This window comes from Petromyzon marinus, chromosome 17 (genome assembly GCF_048934315.1).
Source record: "Petromyzon marinus isolate PM22_M1 ecotype Great Lakes invasive population chromosome 17, UKy_Petmar_22M1.pri1.0, whole genome shotgun sequence".
In the NCBI taxonomy this organism is placed as follows: domain Eukaryota; kingdom Metazoa; phylum Chordata; class Hyperoartia; order Petromyzontiformes; family Petromyzontidae; genus Petromyzon; species Petromyzon marinus.
Genome location: NC_133683.1, coordinates 11,912,888 through 11,932,282, shown reverse-complemented (window position 1 = coordinate 11,932,282; position 19,395 = coordinate 11,912,888). Strand labels below are relative to the sequence as shown.

The following is a 19,395-nucleotide window of genomic DNA, read 5'->3' as shown; positions in this document are numbered from 1 at the left end:
ATTCCATAAGCTTCTCTTACTCAATACAGGATGGACGGCCTCTGTTACATTGTAAAGATTTGTTAAAAACACGCCAATAATCTGATGTTTGGAACATATCACCCCTTAAAATGCTGGGATAATTGTGCCTTCAATGCTGTTGCTGAGTACAGGCCCAAAGGCCCAAAATGTCGAATGGCCAGCAACAAACAGCACCGTCAAAGATGTAATAGATACAGAGTTGACACGTTTCTCGAATTGAGCGAGTTTATTCGGAGAGCTTGGAGGGAAAAAATAGATGGGAGGGAATTCCAAAGTCGAGCAGTGCGGGGGATGCATAAAGAGAAGGGAAGTACAGTACCAAATTGGTGGAACAAAAACAAAAAAAACAGGATTAATAATATATATAAAATATAAACCACTCATGATTGATAAGAGGAGTTATTGGTATAAGGCTGTAAGTAACCATTAACTTTCTGGACTTAGAACCCAGCATAATTCGGGATATGAGAGCTGCAAGGCGGCCAGGAGGCGGCAGTATCGAAATGCAACTCCCGCGTTTTCGGAGAACAGACTGTATGTGTCTTCCTTTTAAGGCCATTGACGAATGTGCCGAGTTTTTTGGTTATTTGTGCACCACTGCCAAAACACAGCAGCAACAGCATCACCAACTACGTCGTATAATAGGTAGGGTCGTTCAAATACAACACACTCCCTTTAAAGAGGGCAATTTCAAATTTGTCTGGAAAGTTTGACAATGCAAAAAAAAACACAATTGGGCGCAATTTAACGATGCCATCATCGGCGCACAAAACCCGCGGCTACAGGTGGAAGGGAAAAGCACGGCTGCTGCGGGTTTGATATTTCCTGCTGTGTCCGCCTTTAGCAGCTTACAAGGAAAAAAAATATATAATAGGTGATTGGCCCTTCTTTGTAGCACATAAATGGTGACAAAGTGAAAAATATATTTCAATGCGATTGTTATTCATGTGCTATGGACAAGGGCCATTCCCTGCAATGTCACCTCTATTGTATATTTTTCCTTAAGTCAGTGTTATTGATTAATGTTTTTTTTTACACCTAGTAACATTATTGCTTAGTATGTGCAGTTGTCACTCTAACCCGCATGCCGTGACAAGCAGTACAACACGTCACGACCTTAAAACGCAGTACCACCTCCTACGCCCTGTACCAAAAGGCACAGCAGTCACACCCGAGTGACGCCATTAAACGGGGCTAAGGAGGGGCGATTGAAAGTCAAACGACTTTTAATTCTTTTTTTCTCATTAACAAAGCTTCAGCCTCGTGTTGGACAGCAATGGACTATTAAAGACTGTAAACTCTTATTTTATTAGGGAAGACCCACTGAGCTATATAGCTCTTTTTCAGCAGTGACTTCGCCATCACAAATGATAGTCCAACGAATTGGCCTATCATGTGGAAATGTATAGCAGCCAAATTACTCTAAACGCACGTTTCTAAATGTGGAGGCAAAAATCGGAGGACCAGGAGAAAAATCCACGTGACCACGGAAGAGACACGTACACACTCAAAATATACAGGCGTCAGGGTTGGGATCGAACCCACGACCTCCTGTATACCAGCTGAGGTAGCTAACATCTCACCACCGTGGCAACCCCACGCGTTACCTAGGCCTCTATCGACAAATTAACACAGCAGTGAATCGGCACTGCCGAGACCCTGGGCTTAAACTGAGACAAACAACCTCAATGATACACGTGACTGCACAAAAAAACACGACCACATGAAATTTGTTTCTTCACTTATTTTGGCAAAATTCCAGCTCTAAAAATCAACATTTTGGCTTGATTGACATGTAACAAACACCCCAAAGATCAGCAGAGAATACACACAGTGTTACCCCATTGTGGATAAAGAGGACCATTGAAATGACTCAGATGCAGTTATGCGATGTCACCTTCGGCTTGTCTCGAACAGGGTGATGCACTGCTCGCTATAGAGTTCCGAAAGAAAATGCGTTCATCTCATAACATGATGCCGACAGCACAATCGGAATGTTTGTTTGTCTCTAGCCTTCCTCAATTTCATAATTCACCGTTTAGATGCAGTTCTTGCGAGTTGTCTCATACCGGGCCCTCTCCAAGCAACTCGCGTCATCAATCCCAGCCCTTCTAGGTCAGCCTCGGCCAAATAAATATAACCATAATCGTTACTATATTTATAATAACAGAGCGCGACCTATTTGTATTTGATTAAGCAATTAGAACATCGGTTCGCAACCCAGGCACTGGGATCGCTGCGTAGCCGCAAGTAATTGTAATCAAATCATTGACTGTGCAAGCACGCGTGCATCCACGCGTATGCCCGGAGACCGCAATTACAAATATCGCAGCCCCGCCACTTCAAGCGTGACCTGAAAACGCATTTGACGATGCACCGCGCGATGAGAAAGGCACTACCGGACATTTCAGAGTCGCTCTCAGACCGATTTTCAGTTGTTTTTTTTTCAAACAAAATCATTGACATTGCGTTCCGCGGACCCACCTGTAGCAGACAACGGCATGTGCGTACGCCACCGCGATCCAGTTGTGGTGGCCGCACACAATGAGGACCCTGCGCGGATCCAGCAGCGAGCTCACTATTTGCACGATGCACGGGGGGGGGGGGGGGGTGGGGTGGAGGCGGGGGGGGACGCACGCACGATGCACGCCGGTGTTAGTCAAGTCTTCAGTTCAAACCTAGCGGTTCCCCCCCGCTGCGCTACAGCTGCACGTTGCCACGACCGAGAACCTCCACCAGCGATGTAAATCTGGCCAGGTCATTACGCAGCACTCCCCCAAAATAAAATACAAATCTATTAGGAATCGTAGCACTGGCTGCGAAAACTTACGAGTTAAGATTACAACTGCAAAGATATTTTTGAAAAACGGGCGACATGATTATTACGGATCTATATATCGTACGACAGCATCACGGTATCGCCATGCCGTGACCGCTCCGGGCTCATCGTCTCACCGGCCGCCTCGCACGCGTCCATGCCCGCGGCGCCAGGGGGCGACGTCCGCTGGGCCACCGCGCCTGCGGGGGGCGCCCGGGTGGAGCAGTGATCCCAGGTCCTGGTGGGTGCCGGCATCCCCAGCGCAGGCATGGATGTCTCCCGCGACAGGCTGCTCGCGCAGTGACTGGGGAAGACTGCGCAGGGCGGGGGAAGAAAATTATGACCGCGGCGGCGAGATGTTAACTCCCGCCACCTTGTACGCAGGAGGTCGTGGGTTCGATCCCGACCCTGACGCCTGCTGCTGCTGTATATTTGGAGTTTGCGTGTTCTCCCTGTAGTCGAGTGGATTTTTCTCCGGGTCCCCCGGTTTTTCCCTCCACATTTGGAATTAACGTGAGTTTAGAGTTTTTGGCTGCTATAAATTTCCACATGATAGGCCACTCCGTTGAGCTATCATTTGTGACCAGGTCACTTCTCTAAAAGAGTGATAGAGCTCAGTGGGTAAAATAAAAATAAAAATTTTAGTTTATCACAATCATCACCATCACCCTCCCCCTAGGTTACTGCTGTTACCGGCATCCTTACCGCTGTCACTGTGATACTGTCAGCGTTGTGAGTGTGACCGTCATTTTTATTTAATTTGAATTTAATTGTAAACTTGTAACGTGTGCAGTTTTCACTCACTCTTGGAAAGGGGGAATGATCAGAGGCGCCGGAAACCACAGTCACCCGCACTGACCGGCTCGGTGAAGTGTGGTCAATCAGAATCAGAAAGGGTTTTATTCGCCATGAAAGTTCACACCGACACGGAATTTACTTTGGCAGGATGGTGCATACATTCAACATATAGGAATCTAAAATCTTAAATAAGTTTTAAACAAGTCTTACTATAATAAGGGTTAAAAGTCTAACACCAAGGGGCTGAAGTATATAAAATTGAATAAATATCGAATATAAAATAGCTTTAAGATATAATTTAAAAATAAAAAATACAAATAGGTTAACATAGTTAATATCGGCAAGGTGTCATTATGTAGATAAAATGTTAAAAACAGTGTAAGCCCTTGGCCTTGTTTAACAGGCCAGCAGCAGATGGGAAGAAACTGTTTTTATGGCGTGAGGTTTTGGTCCTGATGGACCGAAGCCTTCTGCCAGAGGGGAGTAGCTGAAACAGAGAGTGTCCAGGGTGGGAGAAATCGGCCATAATCTTCCTCGCTCGCCTCAAACCATCCTCATGACCCGCACGGCGTGGGGGAAACCCTAATCCAGGAGTGAATTGACAAAAGTTATGTACGTGTGCACGTAATTGAAAGGGAAGAGCATTCAAGAAGAAAATAATCCATGATAGAAGATCAATATATTACACTGGAAGAGGGAAAACCATACAGGAGACCTGCTGGGAACGCAAGCCGGTGTGTGGGGCATGTCAGGTGAGCATGTCGGGCGAACGTGCTGGGTGAGCGTGTCAGGTGAATGCGTCGGGTGAGCGTGCTGGGTGTGGCAGGTCAGCGTGCTGGGTGAGCGTGCTGGGTGTGGCAGGTCAGCGTGCTGGGTGAGCGTGCTGGGTCAGCGTGCTGGGTGAGCGTGCTGGGTGAGCGTGCTGGGTGAGCGTGCTGGGTGTGGCAGGTCAGCGTGCTGGGTGAGCGTACTGGGTGTGGCAGGTCAGCGTACTGGGTGAGCGTGCTGGGTGAGCGTGCTGGGTGAGCGTGCTGGGTGAGCGTGCTGGGTGAGCGTGTGGAGCACCCTGCGTGCTCACCGGGCGTGGGGAGGTAGCCGTGGAAGAGGACGTTCCCACAGGATGACCTCTCCAGCTCCTCGCAGAGCTGCAGCCTCCGCACTGTACGGCATCACACCACAGCAGCTCACACAAACATCCGCCGTGTTGCCCATACAGGACTGCCGGGGCAAGCGCCGTTAGCGAGTGCCTATTAAGTCGGTACGTCGCACGAGGAGGGGGGGGGTGAGGGGGTGGTGGCCAGCCCCACGCACGGCTGCCATTGCTTTTTGCGTTTAGTTTGTCGTCCTTTCCACGCACCTCCAATTAGCACGGTTGGCTACATACAGTGTGAAAGAAGTTCAACATACATATGTAGTGGGTACGAACGGAGACTCAGGCTTCTATTGGAGGCAACACGTTTATTTAACATCGACGCGCTAACACAAAGGGGTAACTGCTCCTTCACCGGATAACACGCTGTGGTGGTGGACCACCAGGCTATCTACGCTAACCACTGTAGCGATAGCGGGCTCGACCCTAGCTCGGGTTCGAATCTCCGTGTTGTAGAGCGTGGAGCATGGACGACGTCTTCTTCAGGATCCCGTAACAACCAACCCCGGTCCCACTCAGGGACCCGGCTTAGATTCCTGTGGCGGGGCTCGCCCCGTCCCTGGCCACGCTCCCCTTCTGGAATCCTCGAGGAGGCTCTCCACCTTGACACGTGGTCCCCCCCAGCCCCCCTTTTGGGGGTACCCCCCAGCCCCCCTTTTGGGGGTCCCTGGGTGGACACCTCCGGTCACGTGTCCTCAAGGGGTCAACCCGAGTGCCGTGGCCCCTTGGTACCCTGTTCCGAGGCTGGCACCCCCCCCCCCACACTCTATTCTGTAGGGGCAGACATCCCGTGCTGCGTGCAGTCATCCATAGCTGTCAGGCAGCGTTCCCCGAGCCCCGATTGCGCCGGGACTGCATCCACCTTCAGCGCTGTCTGCGACGCCAAAGTATCGCGCGCCGTGTCTCTCCCAGGCCAACCTCACATCGTGACATCCAACGATGTCGCTACGCATACATAATCTCCCCATTGCTATGGATTACACACCGCCACTTGGTACTCATTTATGACTGAGCCAACCTACGGGAGGTCCAGAACCTGTTCAGATTTTTCTCACCACCTGCACTGGGGGACCCTTTGATGTGAGCCCACATCGGGGGGCCCTTTGATGTGAGCTTTGAGAAGTGGGTGTTACCCGCAGCATTCTATCAAAAGGCTGCTTAGCCCAGCCCTCCCACCCACCCACGCCCCCTTATTGACTCCTCCCCCCTCCCTTAACCTGTATATAACCCAAGGCCGTCTCTGAACTGTGCTCCTGACACAGATATTCTGCGTTGACTTTTCCACCTGAAGACGGAAGCTTGTGTTGCCTCCGAAACGTCGTGATTTAATTGTTTTATTTTGTTTTATTTTATCTACGTGACTTTACCGAATAAAACCAAAGAGTATGAATATTGATGTTTTTTGTCCTTGTTTTGTTGTTGCCGTGCTCACACACCACGGGATCTCTCTTCTGAAATAGCCGGGCAACTGGATAAACGGGATCATCCATGGAAACAATTTTTTTTTTACTTAAGTAGGCGTGTACCCAATTGATCACGAGTATATGACTGTCGCAGTCACTATCATGTGTTGCAAAATAAGAATACGTACTTTTAATTTTACACAAATTTTTGAAAATTTTTATTTTTCGGTTTATGGTTTGAACAAATGAGGCAATGAGACACGACAAAGAGACAGTAGATGACACAGACAGAACAACCACGGTAGGCAGGACAAATAGGGACAGACAGAATAATAAACAGACAACAAGACAATGGGGGGAAAAAAAGAGATGGACAGAGCCGCCGGGATGGCACAAACAATAGACAAAAGAAATGATTCAGTCAAACAATGGCTACAAATGGTGACAATTTGTCAAATAGTGGAGGGAGGGCAACTGTGGTAAACCATCACATGTCCAGCATCAAGGCCAGGATAGGGCGAAGAATTACTAATCTCGAGCCAAGGTCAGGGTAAATCAACGGTTGAGAGTTGAACGAACAGAGACATAGAGACAGACACACAGACACGGAAGTGCAGAGATATAAGACAAAGATCCCCTGTATAACCTTTAATAGACAGATGTGGAAATTGTTGTAAGCGTACACCGATGAAATCTAGCAGTGCACACGAGGGGGTGATGTGGTAAGAAACATGCTCAGCTATCTTTGTCTCCTCAGTGCTGATGTTTATCCACCGCACCAGGTACTCATTTAAGGCCCAGCCGATCTAAGAGAGGTTCAAATATTCGGCACTGTTATTGGTCGTGATCGAGAATTGAAGTGGAGTTGGCAGGTTCGTATTGCGATGCGCTAACCACTAAACGACCATCATCATTATGAGACCTCCTTTGCCAGCAGCAAAATATGATCATAGGTTTTTTACCCTTTTATCTGGCAACAAAACTGACACCTTTTCACAAGGGATCATGTTTGCATTAACCACAAATGCTTGCGGTCAAAATGCAAACAAAAAAAACAGCACTCTGATAATGTATGTGGCATTGTCCTTGAAATTGATTGGTTCACACCAGAGACAGCTTTTGTTAGAGCCCAGTCTCACATGGTGTCCGATCAGATAACGCCAAAAGGCGCATTCATACATTATCAGTGCTGTTTTTTTGTTTGCATTTTGATTGCAAGTATTGTGGTTAATGCAAACATGATCCCTCGTAAAAAGGTGTCAGTTTTGTTGCCAGATAAAAGGGTAAAAACCTATTATCACTACACGACCGCTCCCCACACAGAGACACATTCAGAGACACGAGAGACCGAGACGCAAACAATGAATGCAATGACGGGTTACACACGGGGTCTTACCCAGTGGGGTGATGCCGTAAAATTCCGCCTCGTGCCTCAAAACGCTGATGCCAACGCCCCTGCAGGACGACAAACAACGCATCCGTGGGCAGAGCGGTTGGTTGGTGTGACAAATGGGTACGAATGATCCCCCTCTCACGGTAATTAACGAGGGTTATTTTGGAAAAGAGCTGTCGTGTGAGGTCAGATTTAAAGCAATGGCAGCATGCCAATGCTCAATATAAATACTTTTTATGATAATCATGAGTGCATTTTGTAAATTTGCGCAATTTCAAAGGTGCTACGCTTCAAAGACGGGTATCGTCTGGCAGGTTTAAGAAAGTAATTAGTGAGTTTCTTGTTTTACTTTATTCCCGCTTCCGAAGCATGGTACACTACGACAATAATACACACACGGCCCCAAGTAACAGGTCCTACGCATCGTTATTTACAGAGCCTATTGTTGGAGTGTTACAGGGTTGCCTGTTATGTTGTTTTAATAAACACGTGAGGGGCTGGGGGCGAACAAAACAAGGGGGGGGAGGGAGGGATGAGGGCAAGTGGCTAACCGATGTAGGAGAGGAAAGAACTGCCCATGCTTGTAAGTCAATTTAAATTTGGCAAATTTGGACCGTGACCCTGCAACACAGGGCCTCACTTTGTTTCAAATGACGTACGTATGTATGTTTAACGTCTTTCGTATCGTACGTAGCCAACCGCGCTAATCGGCGGTGCGGCGGGGAAAAGGACAACAAACTCCACACAAAAGACCGTTCTAAAGAAATGAGCTTTCAACATAGATTATTTAAAAGTGCACAGCTCCAGTGGCTTCTAATATCGGAAGCGCATTCCAGACGGCCGCAAAAGTGCATCTGAAAGTGCGCGATGGAGTGACTGACTCTGTTCGATGGCTAAAAGCTTCACCACAAAGAGGATGGCGTTGGGTTCACGATGATTGACCAGGATGTCCGTCGGGCTCTTCTGCAACAAGCGACGAATGTGCTACCATGCTCAGCCACATCAACGCCCTCAGGTAATCTAAACGCACGTTTGGAAACATGTGTATAGATGACTTTGCTTCTATAAATCTCCACAATAAGCCACTTTGTTGAGCTATGATTAGTGGCCAGGTCGCTAATGAAAAATAAGCTAACAGCTCAGTGGGCTTTACCTGCAAAAATTTGTATTTGTATTTGCATATATTTTTTTAAGTGGTATGTTTACATTTTCTATACTTGGCACTCCTATCGTGTTTTTGTATTGTGTGTTGTTCTAACGTTCTGACCTGCCCCTACTGTACATCTATAAAAAAAAATAGCTTAATAGCTTGTCGAATTCCTCCCGTATAAATAAATATTGTGATGTCTGATGCTCACCTGATGTCTGACACCCAACCACCTCTACCGGTGCTCCTCAGTGGTAGAAATTCCAAGATACAATTTTTCTCGAGCCCAGACGAAAACAGGCTAAGGTGACCCCTGAACCTAGTGGTCGCACGAGTCACGTGAACCCATTACACTTGAGAACTCGGTTTAATCATATCCGGCGGAAATCTGGATTGGAACCCAGATTCTCAAGTGTGCCAGCTCGTTGCTCGAACACGGCCATTACGGGCCTCCCGAGCCGTCCCGTCATCTTAACCCTTTCACATTCTGACGACGTACGTGTACATCTTACGATTCAGTTCCAATAATGTACACACAGGGGCGGAGCCAGGGGGGGTGACAGGGGTGACATTCTGTGTAGAAGTGTACGACACTCGGTCTGGCGGACTCCGTGCAACTGCATTGTCAGAGCGTGTCGCCAACCGATGGCGTCTAGTTCAACAGCCTGACTCTCTAAATCATTCTTGAAATTAAAATTTGTTGAATGTCACCCCGGCCTGAAATCCTGGCTCCGCCCCTGCGTACACATATGTATGTACGTCATCGGAAAGGAAAAGGCATTAACACTAAATAAAAATTACTTTATCGGTATCGAGGCTACGGTAAAGCCATGCGGGACGGCGTGTGGCACAGTTTGGCGCCAGCTATCATAGAGTGCTGTCGTGTCGCTACAGTTCTCTGTGGTGAGTACAATGTCTTTAAAAACAACGCTAAACCCCGCTTTGCGCGTTCCGCAATTCAGCAGTGAACGGGACACTCACCCTGCAGCTTGCAGATCTCGGAACGGGAAAAGGGTGAAATGCTCTCGCTCGATGTCAACTGAAAGCGTTCAACTCACCTCAGGTCCAGCTCCTTGGTGCGCAGGAAGTTGAGGATTGGCACAAAAGCCATGGGGTCTCGATCAATGAAGATCTGGGCACGAGGAGACGCAACACATGCAGTGATGTCAGCTTCTCCAGCCAATAATTTTCCTGTTTTTTTCATGCACTGTAATTTCAATGTGACCGTTCCATTTTTGTGAATAAGTTTGATCATTTATTTTAAAAAAAATATTTCTTCTCCAGCTTATATGATCTCATTCATGCATATAGGTGTCTCTACCACGGTTACGCATGAATCCGCTGCTGCCCTGCTTGGCTACTTTGTGCTGTGTGGCCATACCCCGAGAGCTTATAACACTCCCCCCGCATTGTAGCCTTTCAGCCGAGAAGCTAGGTGCCCAATGAAGGCTGCGAGCTCCTTGCGCCCATTCTCAAAAGAACACAAAAACGGCTGTTACAACTTGCAGATCTCTGCCAAGAGCACCCCAGTACCAAACGAAGGGCACAAGAGAGTTACAGGGTATGTAGCACCCTCTACCTATTAGAATGCAATGGCACTGGGAAGATGCTCAGGACGTTGAAGCTCTTATGCTCCCTCCAGAATGTTGACGCAACCTTTGGAAGGAAGCTAGGATCGAGGAGTAATCCTATGCACTACCCTATCCTGCCCAAAAAATATGGCAGGGGGGCAAAGAGAAATGTAGAGGTCAGGGTCTCTGGCACACAGGCTCCACTGAGAAAGCAGGGACCAATGAATGGGTTCCATATTTAACCTGGAGAATACAACTGCTTCTACTGAAGCCACCATGTGGCAGAGAGCCCTCAAACACCAACTTGGTCCAAGTCCCACACGGATGTTGGAGTAACCGAACAGACTCCGAGAGACTGGTCCTCTTTTGACACGCTTTTATTTAACTCACTCTGTCGTTGTCGTATCCTCAAAAAATCTTGTAACTCAATTTTTACCCACCGCCCAATGTGCTATCGACTGCAAACTTGGTATACGTATGTCGTACTGGTGACAATGCTATATTCTATTATTAAAAATTAAAATACATATTTTTAAACAATCTTTTTTATATGTTATGTTTCGGCTTGGGTATAATTGTCCACACTCAACTGACGTTGGCTGTAAATCACCACGGTCCCTTACGTTATGGCAAGCCTCGGGGCCACTTCCTGGAGTTCTGCCATTAGTCGTACGGTACATTTCATTAAAGCGTGTTTAAAAATAAAGTTTTTTTTTTAATATTACTTATAACTGCACCAGTTGCCAGATCTGCTAGAAGGAAAGAAGCCGCACCTTTTAAAGTTGATTTTGAGGAAGTAGGGCTATTGTATCACGAAAAGTCGTGGTAAATGAGACTTTGCAATGCTTCCGAGATAAGAACACCTATCTATATATATTCTGCAATGGCCCACGCTTTGCTCGGTATAACCGACATATGAGACAGACGGGTAAACTGGGCGTCAATTGACAGCTTATAACTTCTGGATTGCGCAAAAAATACCAGTTTGTGAAAAAACTACTTCTTAATAAGATAGTCTTCTTCATTTGCACGGCTGCTGATGTAGGATGCAGAGCAACAACTACAATTTCACATTCAGGTGATAAGATAATGAAAACATGTAATTGCGTGAACCTGTCTTCCAGAAGAGGATTAAAAAGTCACCTCGAATGCACACCAACTTGCATAAGTGGAAAAAATGTTGCCTAAGATGACGAAATTAGGGGAGAGGGAGGGGACAGTGGGGAGAGGAGATGGGGGGGGGAGATAGGAAGAGGTGTATGGGGGGCAGGGACGGCTCCCCACCAGATCGTGGACTTTTGTTAATATTTCACGATGGAGGACGACGGGGTGTGAACACTTACAGCTCCGGTTTCATCCCTCAGCGTTGAGATTCTTCCACTTAGAAGGCTGTAAGGGCAATTTGTGAGGGGGGAGGGGGGTGAGAACACAGAAAGTCAAACACAACCAATATCACTGCCACCATCATCGTGACACAGCAAGCACGGTGCTACTTTGCAACGACTTTGAGGTTTTACTTTAGACATCATCCTCATGAAAAGAGACCGCAAGTCGGAATGACCACAACGAGAATGAGAGGACTTGCTTAAGTGTAGCAGCAGCACAACGGGAACGAGGGGAAAGCCTCTGTGACGCCAGAAGTAACGGCTCTGACACGGGGAAGGTAAAGCAGTACTACCACACTACATACTACCAGGTAAAGCAGTACTACCACACTACATACTACCAGGTAAAGCAGTACTACCACACTACATACTACAAGGTAAAGCAGTACTACCACACTACATACTACCAGGTAAAGCAGTACTACCACACTACATACTACCAGGTAAAGCAGTACTACCACACTACATACTACCAGGTAAAGCAGTACTACTACAGTACATACTACCAGGTAAAGCAGTACTACCACACTACATACTACCAGATAAAGCAGTACTACTATACTACATACTACCAGGGAAAGCATTACTACCACACTACATACTACCAGGTAAAGCTGTACTACCACACTACATACTACCAGGTAAAGCAGTACTACCACACTACATACTACCAGGTAAAGCTGTACTACCACACTACATACTACCAGGTAAAGCTGTACTACCACACTACATACTACCAGGTAAAGCTGTACTACCACACTACATACTACCAGGTAAAGCAGTACTACCACAGTACATACTACCAGGTAAAGCTGTGCTACTACACTACATACTACCAGGTAAAGCAGTACTACCACAGTACATACTGCCAGTGCTGGCATTTTGAGCCAAGTATCGCACGTCAATAGATAATGCAGATTAATAGACCCCCCCAGTAATTTCTCCTGTCCCAGATAAACGAACCAGGGTATGAAATTGGATGGACCCAGAATTTAAATTGGTTATGGTCATGATTTATGGACTGAATAATCCATGTAATCAATACTTTTGGTTAATGTTCAGTTACAGAATCATATATTACATTTATCTTCTATATATATCAAAGTCTACATTTGTCTGTGGGTTTGTGTGTGTTTGTAGCCTCAGGTGCACATGGCCTGGCACAAGCGTCCTGGTGACGTCACCACCACTTAGTGGCGAATGGCGGTTGTTGTTGTGTTTGTGTGTTCGCGCGCTTGCCAAGTATTTAGCTCTCCAACTGTGGGGTTTACGTTAAATAAAAATAGCCAGGTAGCACGCCGTAAGCCCTGCCGTGAGCAAGCGCTATTCCTCTTTCACATCCGTCAACTGTTAATTAGTTTAATTAGCGATTTCGTGCGATTTGTGTGCTTTCTCTTTATTTATTTATGACGCGTGCACGACCATACCAACTCACGCGCCTTTGGTGGGGGGAACGGCCCATGCCAAGTCGCACGCCTTCGGTGGGAGTGAGGTAAATTCTTCACTGTGTGATGTCCCCCCCACCCCGATGCGTACAATTACTACTATACAGTCGGTAGATGCTACCACTATAGGCCGTAGATATTATTGCAGAGCGGCCGGGGAGATCGTGCTTGGGGGGGAGGGGTCAGGCGTAGCAGCCCAGCCCCAGCCTGCCAAGGTGCCACCTCGGCCGGCTGGACAATCTAGGCGAGGGACTAGGCCTCACCACGCCACTCTGTCAGGCGAGTACTTTGTGCTATAGAGTCGATGAATACTGCTATAGAGTCAGCATGTACTACTGTAGTGATATCAGGTACCACCACAGTCGGTATGCACTGTTGTAATCATAGCAGGTACAACCACAGTCAGTATGCACTGCTGTTAGATTTTTAAGAGTAGTTTTGAAATATTTTTTGGCCCGGGCAATGCCGGGTACTTCCCGCTCGTTTTATATAAAAAAAAAACTATCATACTACGATGGATGCTATGAATTCACATCACTGTAGATTCCACATATTAATTCTGCGATAGGTTAACATACAAAATATATTACACGTGATCCAATCGTAAGAAAGAATCGTGAGAATTCATTACATTGTGGGAGGGGTGAATCGTTACATCCATATGTAAGTATTTAATGTGAACTTCACACTTTATGTAGCGAACCGTGCTAATTAGAGGTGCGGGGGAAGGACAACAAACTAAACACACAAAAAGCAGTTCTCAGGAAATAAGTTTTCAATCTAGTGGCTTCCTAATATCAGAAGGAAGAGCGTTCCAGACGGCCGCAGAAGCGCATGTGAAAGTGCACGATGCAGTGACCGCATAGAAAGGAAGAGCATTCCAGACGGCCACAGAAGCGCATGTGAAAGTATGCGATGCAGTGACGGTATAGAAAGAGCATTCCAGACGGTCGCAGAAGCGCATGTGAAAGTACGCGATGCAGTGACCGTATAAAAAGGAAGAGCGTTCCAGACGGCCGCAGAAGCCCATGTCAAAGTACACGATGCAGTGACCGTATAGAGAGAGCGTTCCAGACGGCCGTAGAAGCACATGTGAAAGTGCACGATGCAGTGACCGTATAGAAAGGAAGAGCAATCCAGACGGCCGCAGAAGCCCATGTGAAAGTACACGATGCAGTGACCGTATAGAAAGAGCGTTCCAGACGGCCGCAGAAGCGCATGTGAAAGTACGCGATTCAGTGACCGTATAGAAAGGAAGAGCGTTCCAGACGGCCGCAGAAGCGCATGTGAAAGTGCACGATGCAGTGACCGTATAGAAATCATGCAGCCACAAGGCCTCATCCAGGAGTGGGCACCTGGAGAAGAAGGAGTCAGGGACCCAGGTAAGCGTCTGCCTGGAAGTGCTGAACCTGCAAAATAAGAACAGATGGTGAGCGACACAATTGTTCCAACATGCACCTGTCATCTAAATAATTGTCTATCAGGGTGTTATGACCACTGCAAGTAGTTAACCGCTCAGAAACTGCATTAGAATGGTGCGCGTTCCACGTTAAAACTGTGTGCGTTCCGCATTATAACGCTGTGTGTTCCGCATTGTGTGAAAAGTGTTCCAAATGGAAGAACCTTGTTCCAGAGAAAATGCATTATGTCAACACACGTTAAGCGAGGACGTACCATTTATTATTTTATTCCATAATGCACTGTGCACTATAAAGACTGTAGCCAGAGTCGAGGGGGCCTGAATATGGAAGAGCTGCATGAATGCTGTTAATTTTCAAGTTTTGTCGTTCTCGTTGTGAATATATTTTGTGATTGTGTGGGTGCCTTACTGTCCATCTGTAAACCACAGCAAGATGCCCATGCTTATAAATACCAGAAATAATTCAACTGTACCTTAAGACATCTTCAGAAGTATCCGTCTTAAGTGAGTGTATTCACCACATTGCACTGATCAGCATGGTGAAGTATGATCATTTTTCCCGCTCCAACACGTGCGGTGTGGGAAGGCCCTCGGCTAGCAGTAGATTGACAAAAAGGGGCTGTTACGTGCTCATGCACATCCCCTCTGATGCGGTGAAACACCACTGCCCCTGCCCACAAGGTCGCCTTTATCTCACAAATTCCGAAGGTCACTGAAGGTGCGAATTGGCCAGCACATTGTACCCTCCACCACAGCGCCCACCACCCACCTGGTGCCCCCCACGTTGAGCTGAATGATGTCCCCTGACCCGGGAGCAGCAGCCGCCATGGCTGGAGTCGCTTGCTTTAGTGTGGCTCAACGAGTCTCGAGGCAAGCACCGCAATCCTGTGGGCAAAGGGAGATTGTTACAGCATCACTTATCATCAAAATTATTACCCTGTGCTATGAAAAAGGGATATTGCCTGAGACACCGACTATACTCTATATCAGGGGTGGGGAACGCCCGGCCCGCGGGCCGTATAAGGCTCGCAAAATCATTTGGCAGTTCCAGCCATCTCATTAGGGGTGAGTTAATTAAATGTTTGACCAAATATAACAGGCTAATCTTTAAGATGATACTTTTGTATGGCCCGCGAATGATGTTATTAATGTCCAAATGGCCCTTGGCAGAAGAAAGGTTCCCCTCCCCTGCTCTATATGAACCCAATGGCAGTACACCGGTTCATGGTATAAAAAAGCAGCAAATTTTTCGCAAAAATATCAATTTTCCAATAATTCGCAATCCCAGTAAAAATATCTTGCGGGGTGCGTCAAAATCAGTTTTCATGATATCGAAGCAGTCGGAGGACGATTGTCAGCTCAAGTTTAGATTTTAGACTATTTTATGACCGGTGTGTTATGCTCCACCAGTGTACCGCCAATACCTCCATATGTTTTAATTTTAAGGCAGCGTTATTAATTAATGTGTTGAGTTTCTTCATAAAGTATTACAGGAGGTTATTTTAACTCCCAAAAGCTGATACGTGTGATCCCTGTATGACCAGTAGTGTTTCAGCACATCGGTGTGTTGAAGCAGGAATACATGTTGCACATCTGTTCATGTGACACTTTTTTTTGGCTGTCGGGCCAAAATACTGGTCGTAAAAGCCTACATGTAAAATTCAGATGTTGTAATGCAACACGAGGCAGATGGATAACTCTCAGATGCTCATCTCCTGCTTATACCTCTGAGATAGTGATGGTACATACACATTCCTATGGCAAAGACCAGTCCAGTATAGGGCAAATCATTATTTTCAACATTTAAAAGTTAAACTCAAAAGTCTGTACAGTATTTGCTCAAACAGGAGTGGTGCTTATCTTCAGTTAGCCTTGAGCCAGAAGTGGTATTACCACATTACTTTCAAGGGGATAAATGTGTACGTAACAAAGTTTGTAAATTATACAGTAATTGTCATTAAATGAATTACTAACATTGTGTAATATACATCTATTACAGTAAGGACTGTTTTGTATTGTATTGTCATTCAAGGCAATGAACAAATCAACCAGAAGCTATGCAGGATTGGGCCTGCATAGTGATTGGATAGGTGGCCACCATGTACAAAACAGATGTTATAGGCTGCTGCGGGGCTAAAATTATTTTGTGATGCTGTGTTGTTGGCCGGTGGTGCACAAGCAAACTTAACAAAAAAAAACTTCAAAACAAGTACATACGTCAAAAACACTGGCCTTAGAAAGGCACAATATATAATAGGCGACCTTTCCGGCAATGGCCCTTCTACATCGAACGTGAATAGTCACAGCGGAGATCCCATCAATGCACCTCTTGTATTCGCGCAGCTCCGAAAGACCGCACTTTCCAACACGTGCTGTCACACATCGGGTATGTTGCACGGCAGCCAAACACAGTGGCATTTCACCCCGACCCGAATTTAGCCAAATTGAGTGCAGGACCGATATTAACCCGTCTTAACGTCACAAACCATTGCGAGGTCTAACAATACGTATTCGATCATGAACCGAAGTTAAAATGCAATGGCTTTTTTTGTTGTTGTTTAGAGCGGTTACCGGTGGTGAGGCCCATCGACTTTCTACGCTTGAGATCCTCCCGTTTAAAGCCACTCGCGTACGCTAACCGGGTCTCAAACCGGTCGTCGTTAACGTTGCCGGCTCGGCCCTCCGACCACCCCCCCCCCCCCGTGCTATCTGGACATCTCCACGAGCTTGGCCCTGATCCCTGGATTATAAGACGAAATCTCATTCCATCACCGCCCGCCCCCAGGTGGGATTACAACAAAAAGTTGGGGTGCGTCTTATAATCCAGTGTGATCCCGTGTGATCGAATGTGCGCGCGACTGTTATTGACCGATGGAGCAACGCATTTGTGCGGGCGCGTCTTACTGTTTCCGCAGCGTTCGTCTAATCTTTGACATATGACTGAGCTGCAGCCAACATCCCCCGTGCTGCTTACGATGTGACACGGGTTACGTGGGCAGAAGCGGGTGGGCGTGCGGCAAGAGACCTCGGGCAAGGCCGTTCAGGCAAGAGCGGGGGGCCCGACTTGAGGCCTACAGAACCTGGGCTCCTCTGCGATCGCCTGCCGCGTCTCAGCCTCCCCGATCCCTCGAGCCACGGGAGCCCCCGTCCCCTTGTGGGCGGCGAACCCCTCGGGAATCCCGGCGGCGGAGGGGGGAGGCTCCGTGGGGTAACACGCGAGGCAGCCGCCACCACCACCGTTCCCGTAGCCACCACCACCGCCGCGTCTCGTTCACTCACATCGCGTCCGTGTGCGGGGGGGCTTTGGGGGGTGGAGGGGGGGAAGGAATCGATCCCAACGATTTAGTGGATTGATCCACAACGAACCTGAGAATCGATCCATCGCAGAGAATCTAATCGGCATTCCAGAATCGTTTCTTTTTTGTTTCAATAACGGGTCCGTAGATGTGAGGATAATGCAGAAATAAGAATTCTGATAAAGGCCACTTGTGTTATGGCCGAAACGTCGTGAATTTTTTATTTTTATTTTTTGTTGTTTGTTACGTTACTTTACCGAATAGAACCAAAGAGTATAAAAATAAGAATGTTATTTTACCCTTTATGGCAATGCAATAGGTGTCAAGATGTTCCAACGTCAAATATAAACCTTTTTCAAGGATTTTTTTTATACTTTTAAACTGGCAAAAAAGGTCCCAGATTTTGATTTAAAGCTTTCGTGACTGCAGGGATTCATATTCTTAGTTCTTTCGGTAAAGTCACGAAGAAGGGAAACAATAAAATAATACAAATATAAAACAATAAAATTCTCACGACGTTTCGACTGCAACACAAGCAATCATCATCAGGTGTGAAAACCACAACAATTTTGTTGAACCAAGAATATAAGGTCCCAGATCTATAGGAATCTATTGAAATCTGTTTAGTGAATAGGGGGGCATAATTATGATGGACTATTAATTTATCCAGGAAATCCTCACGGAATATTAAGACTCATCTTTCAAGAGGTTCCTGTCAAGTTTTAGCAGTAAGGGGGGGGGGGGGGGGGGTGTAATATAGAACTATTTAACCACCTGCTTATGACTTATGATTCAGAGACGTGGTGGTTGAAGAAAATGTGAACATAACCTGAAAAGTGCGCAAAGACTCACACACACATCGACCTACACACACACACACACATCGACCTACACACACACACATCGACCTACACACACACACATCGACCTACACACATACACATCGACCTACACACACACACATCGACCTACACACACACACATCGACCTACACACACACATCGACCTACACACACACATCGACATACACACACACATCGACCTACACACACACACATCGACATACACACACACATCGACCTACACACACACACACATCGACCTACACACACACACATCGACCTACACACACACACATCGACCTACACACACACACATCGACCTACACACACACATCGACCTACACACACACATCAACCTACACACACACACTTCGACCTACACACACACACATCGACCTACACACACATCAACCTACACACACACACATCGACCTACACACACACACATCGACCTACACACACACACACATCGACCTACACACACACACATCAACCTACACACACACACATCGACCTACACACACACACATCGACCTACACACACACATCGACCTACACACACACACATCGACCTACACACACACACACATTGACCTACACACACATCGACCTACACACATCGGCTTTGCATCCTACTATCGCCGTTTCATTTCCGGGTTCGTGTCACTTGCAAAACCTCTCCACGCGTTATCGGCTAAGGGTCATA

The 19,395-nt window shown here is 46.9% G+C and overlaps 1 protein-coding gene across 8 annotated transcripts in view; it reads right to left on the bottom strand.

Moving 5' to 3' along the window:
* Positions 1 to 17,907, bottom strand: part of LOC116943331 (BTB/POZ domain-containing protein KCTD3) — a 32,876-nt gene extending 14,969 nt beyond the window's left edge. For 3 of the 8 annotated variants that reach the window (XM_032956140.2, XM_076067629.1, XM_032956141.2), the window contains exons 1-9: positions 17,577 to 17,879; positions 15,321 to 15,436; positions 14,487 to 14,540; positions 11,645 to 11,690; positions 9,789 to 9,862; positions 7,587 to 7,645; positions 4,716 to 4,796; positions 2,977 to 3,153; positions 2,506 to 2,599 (exon numbers count right to left, since the gene is read on the bottom strand). In XM_032956140.2, the coding sequence (XP_032812031.2) occupies positions 2,506 to 2,599; positions 2,977 to 3,153; positions 4,716 to 4,796; positions 7,587 to 7,645; positions 9,789 to 9,862; positions 11,645 to 11,690; positions 14,487 to 14,540; positions 15,321 to 15,379 (644 nt within the window). In that variant the 5' untranslated portion in view covers positions 15,380 to 15,436; positions 17,577 to 17,879. Of the gene's footprint in view, positions 1 to 2,505; positions 2,600 to 2,976; positions 3,154 to 4,715; positions 4,797 to 7,586; positions 7,646 to 9,788; positions 9,863 to 11,644; positions 11,691 to 14,486; positions 14,541 to 15,320; positions 15,437 to 17,455 lie in introns of all 8 variants that reach the window. The other 5 variants (XM_032956139.2, XM_032956137.2, XM_032956136.2 and 2 more) reach the window with 5 other exon arrangements.
* Positions 17,908 to 19,395: the final 1,488 nt, after the last annotated feature.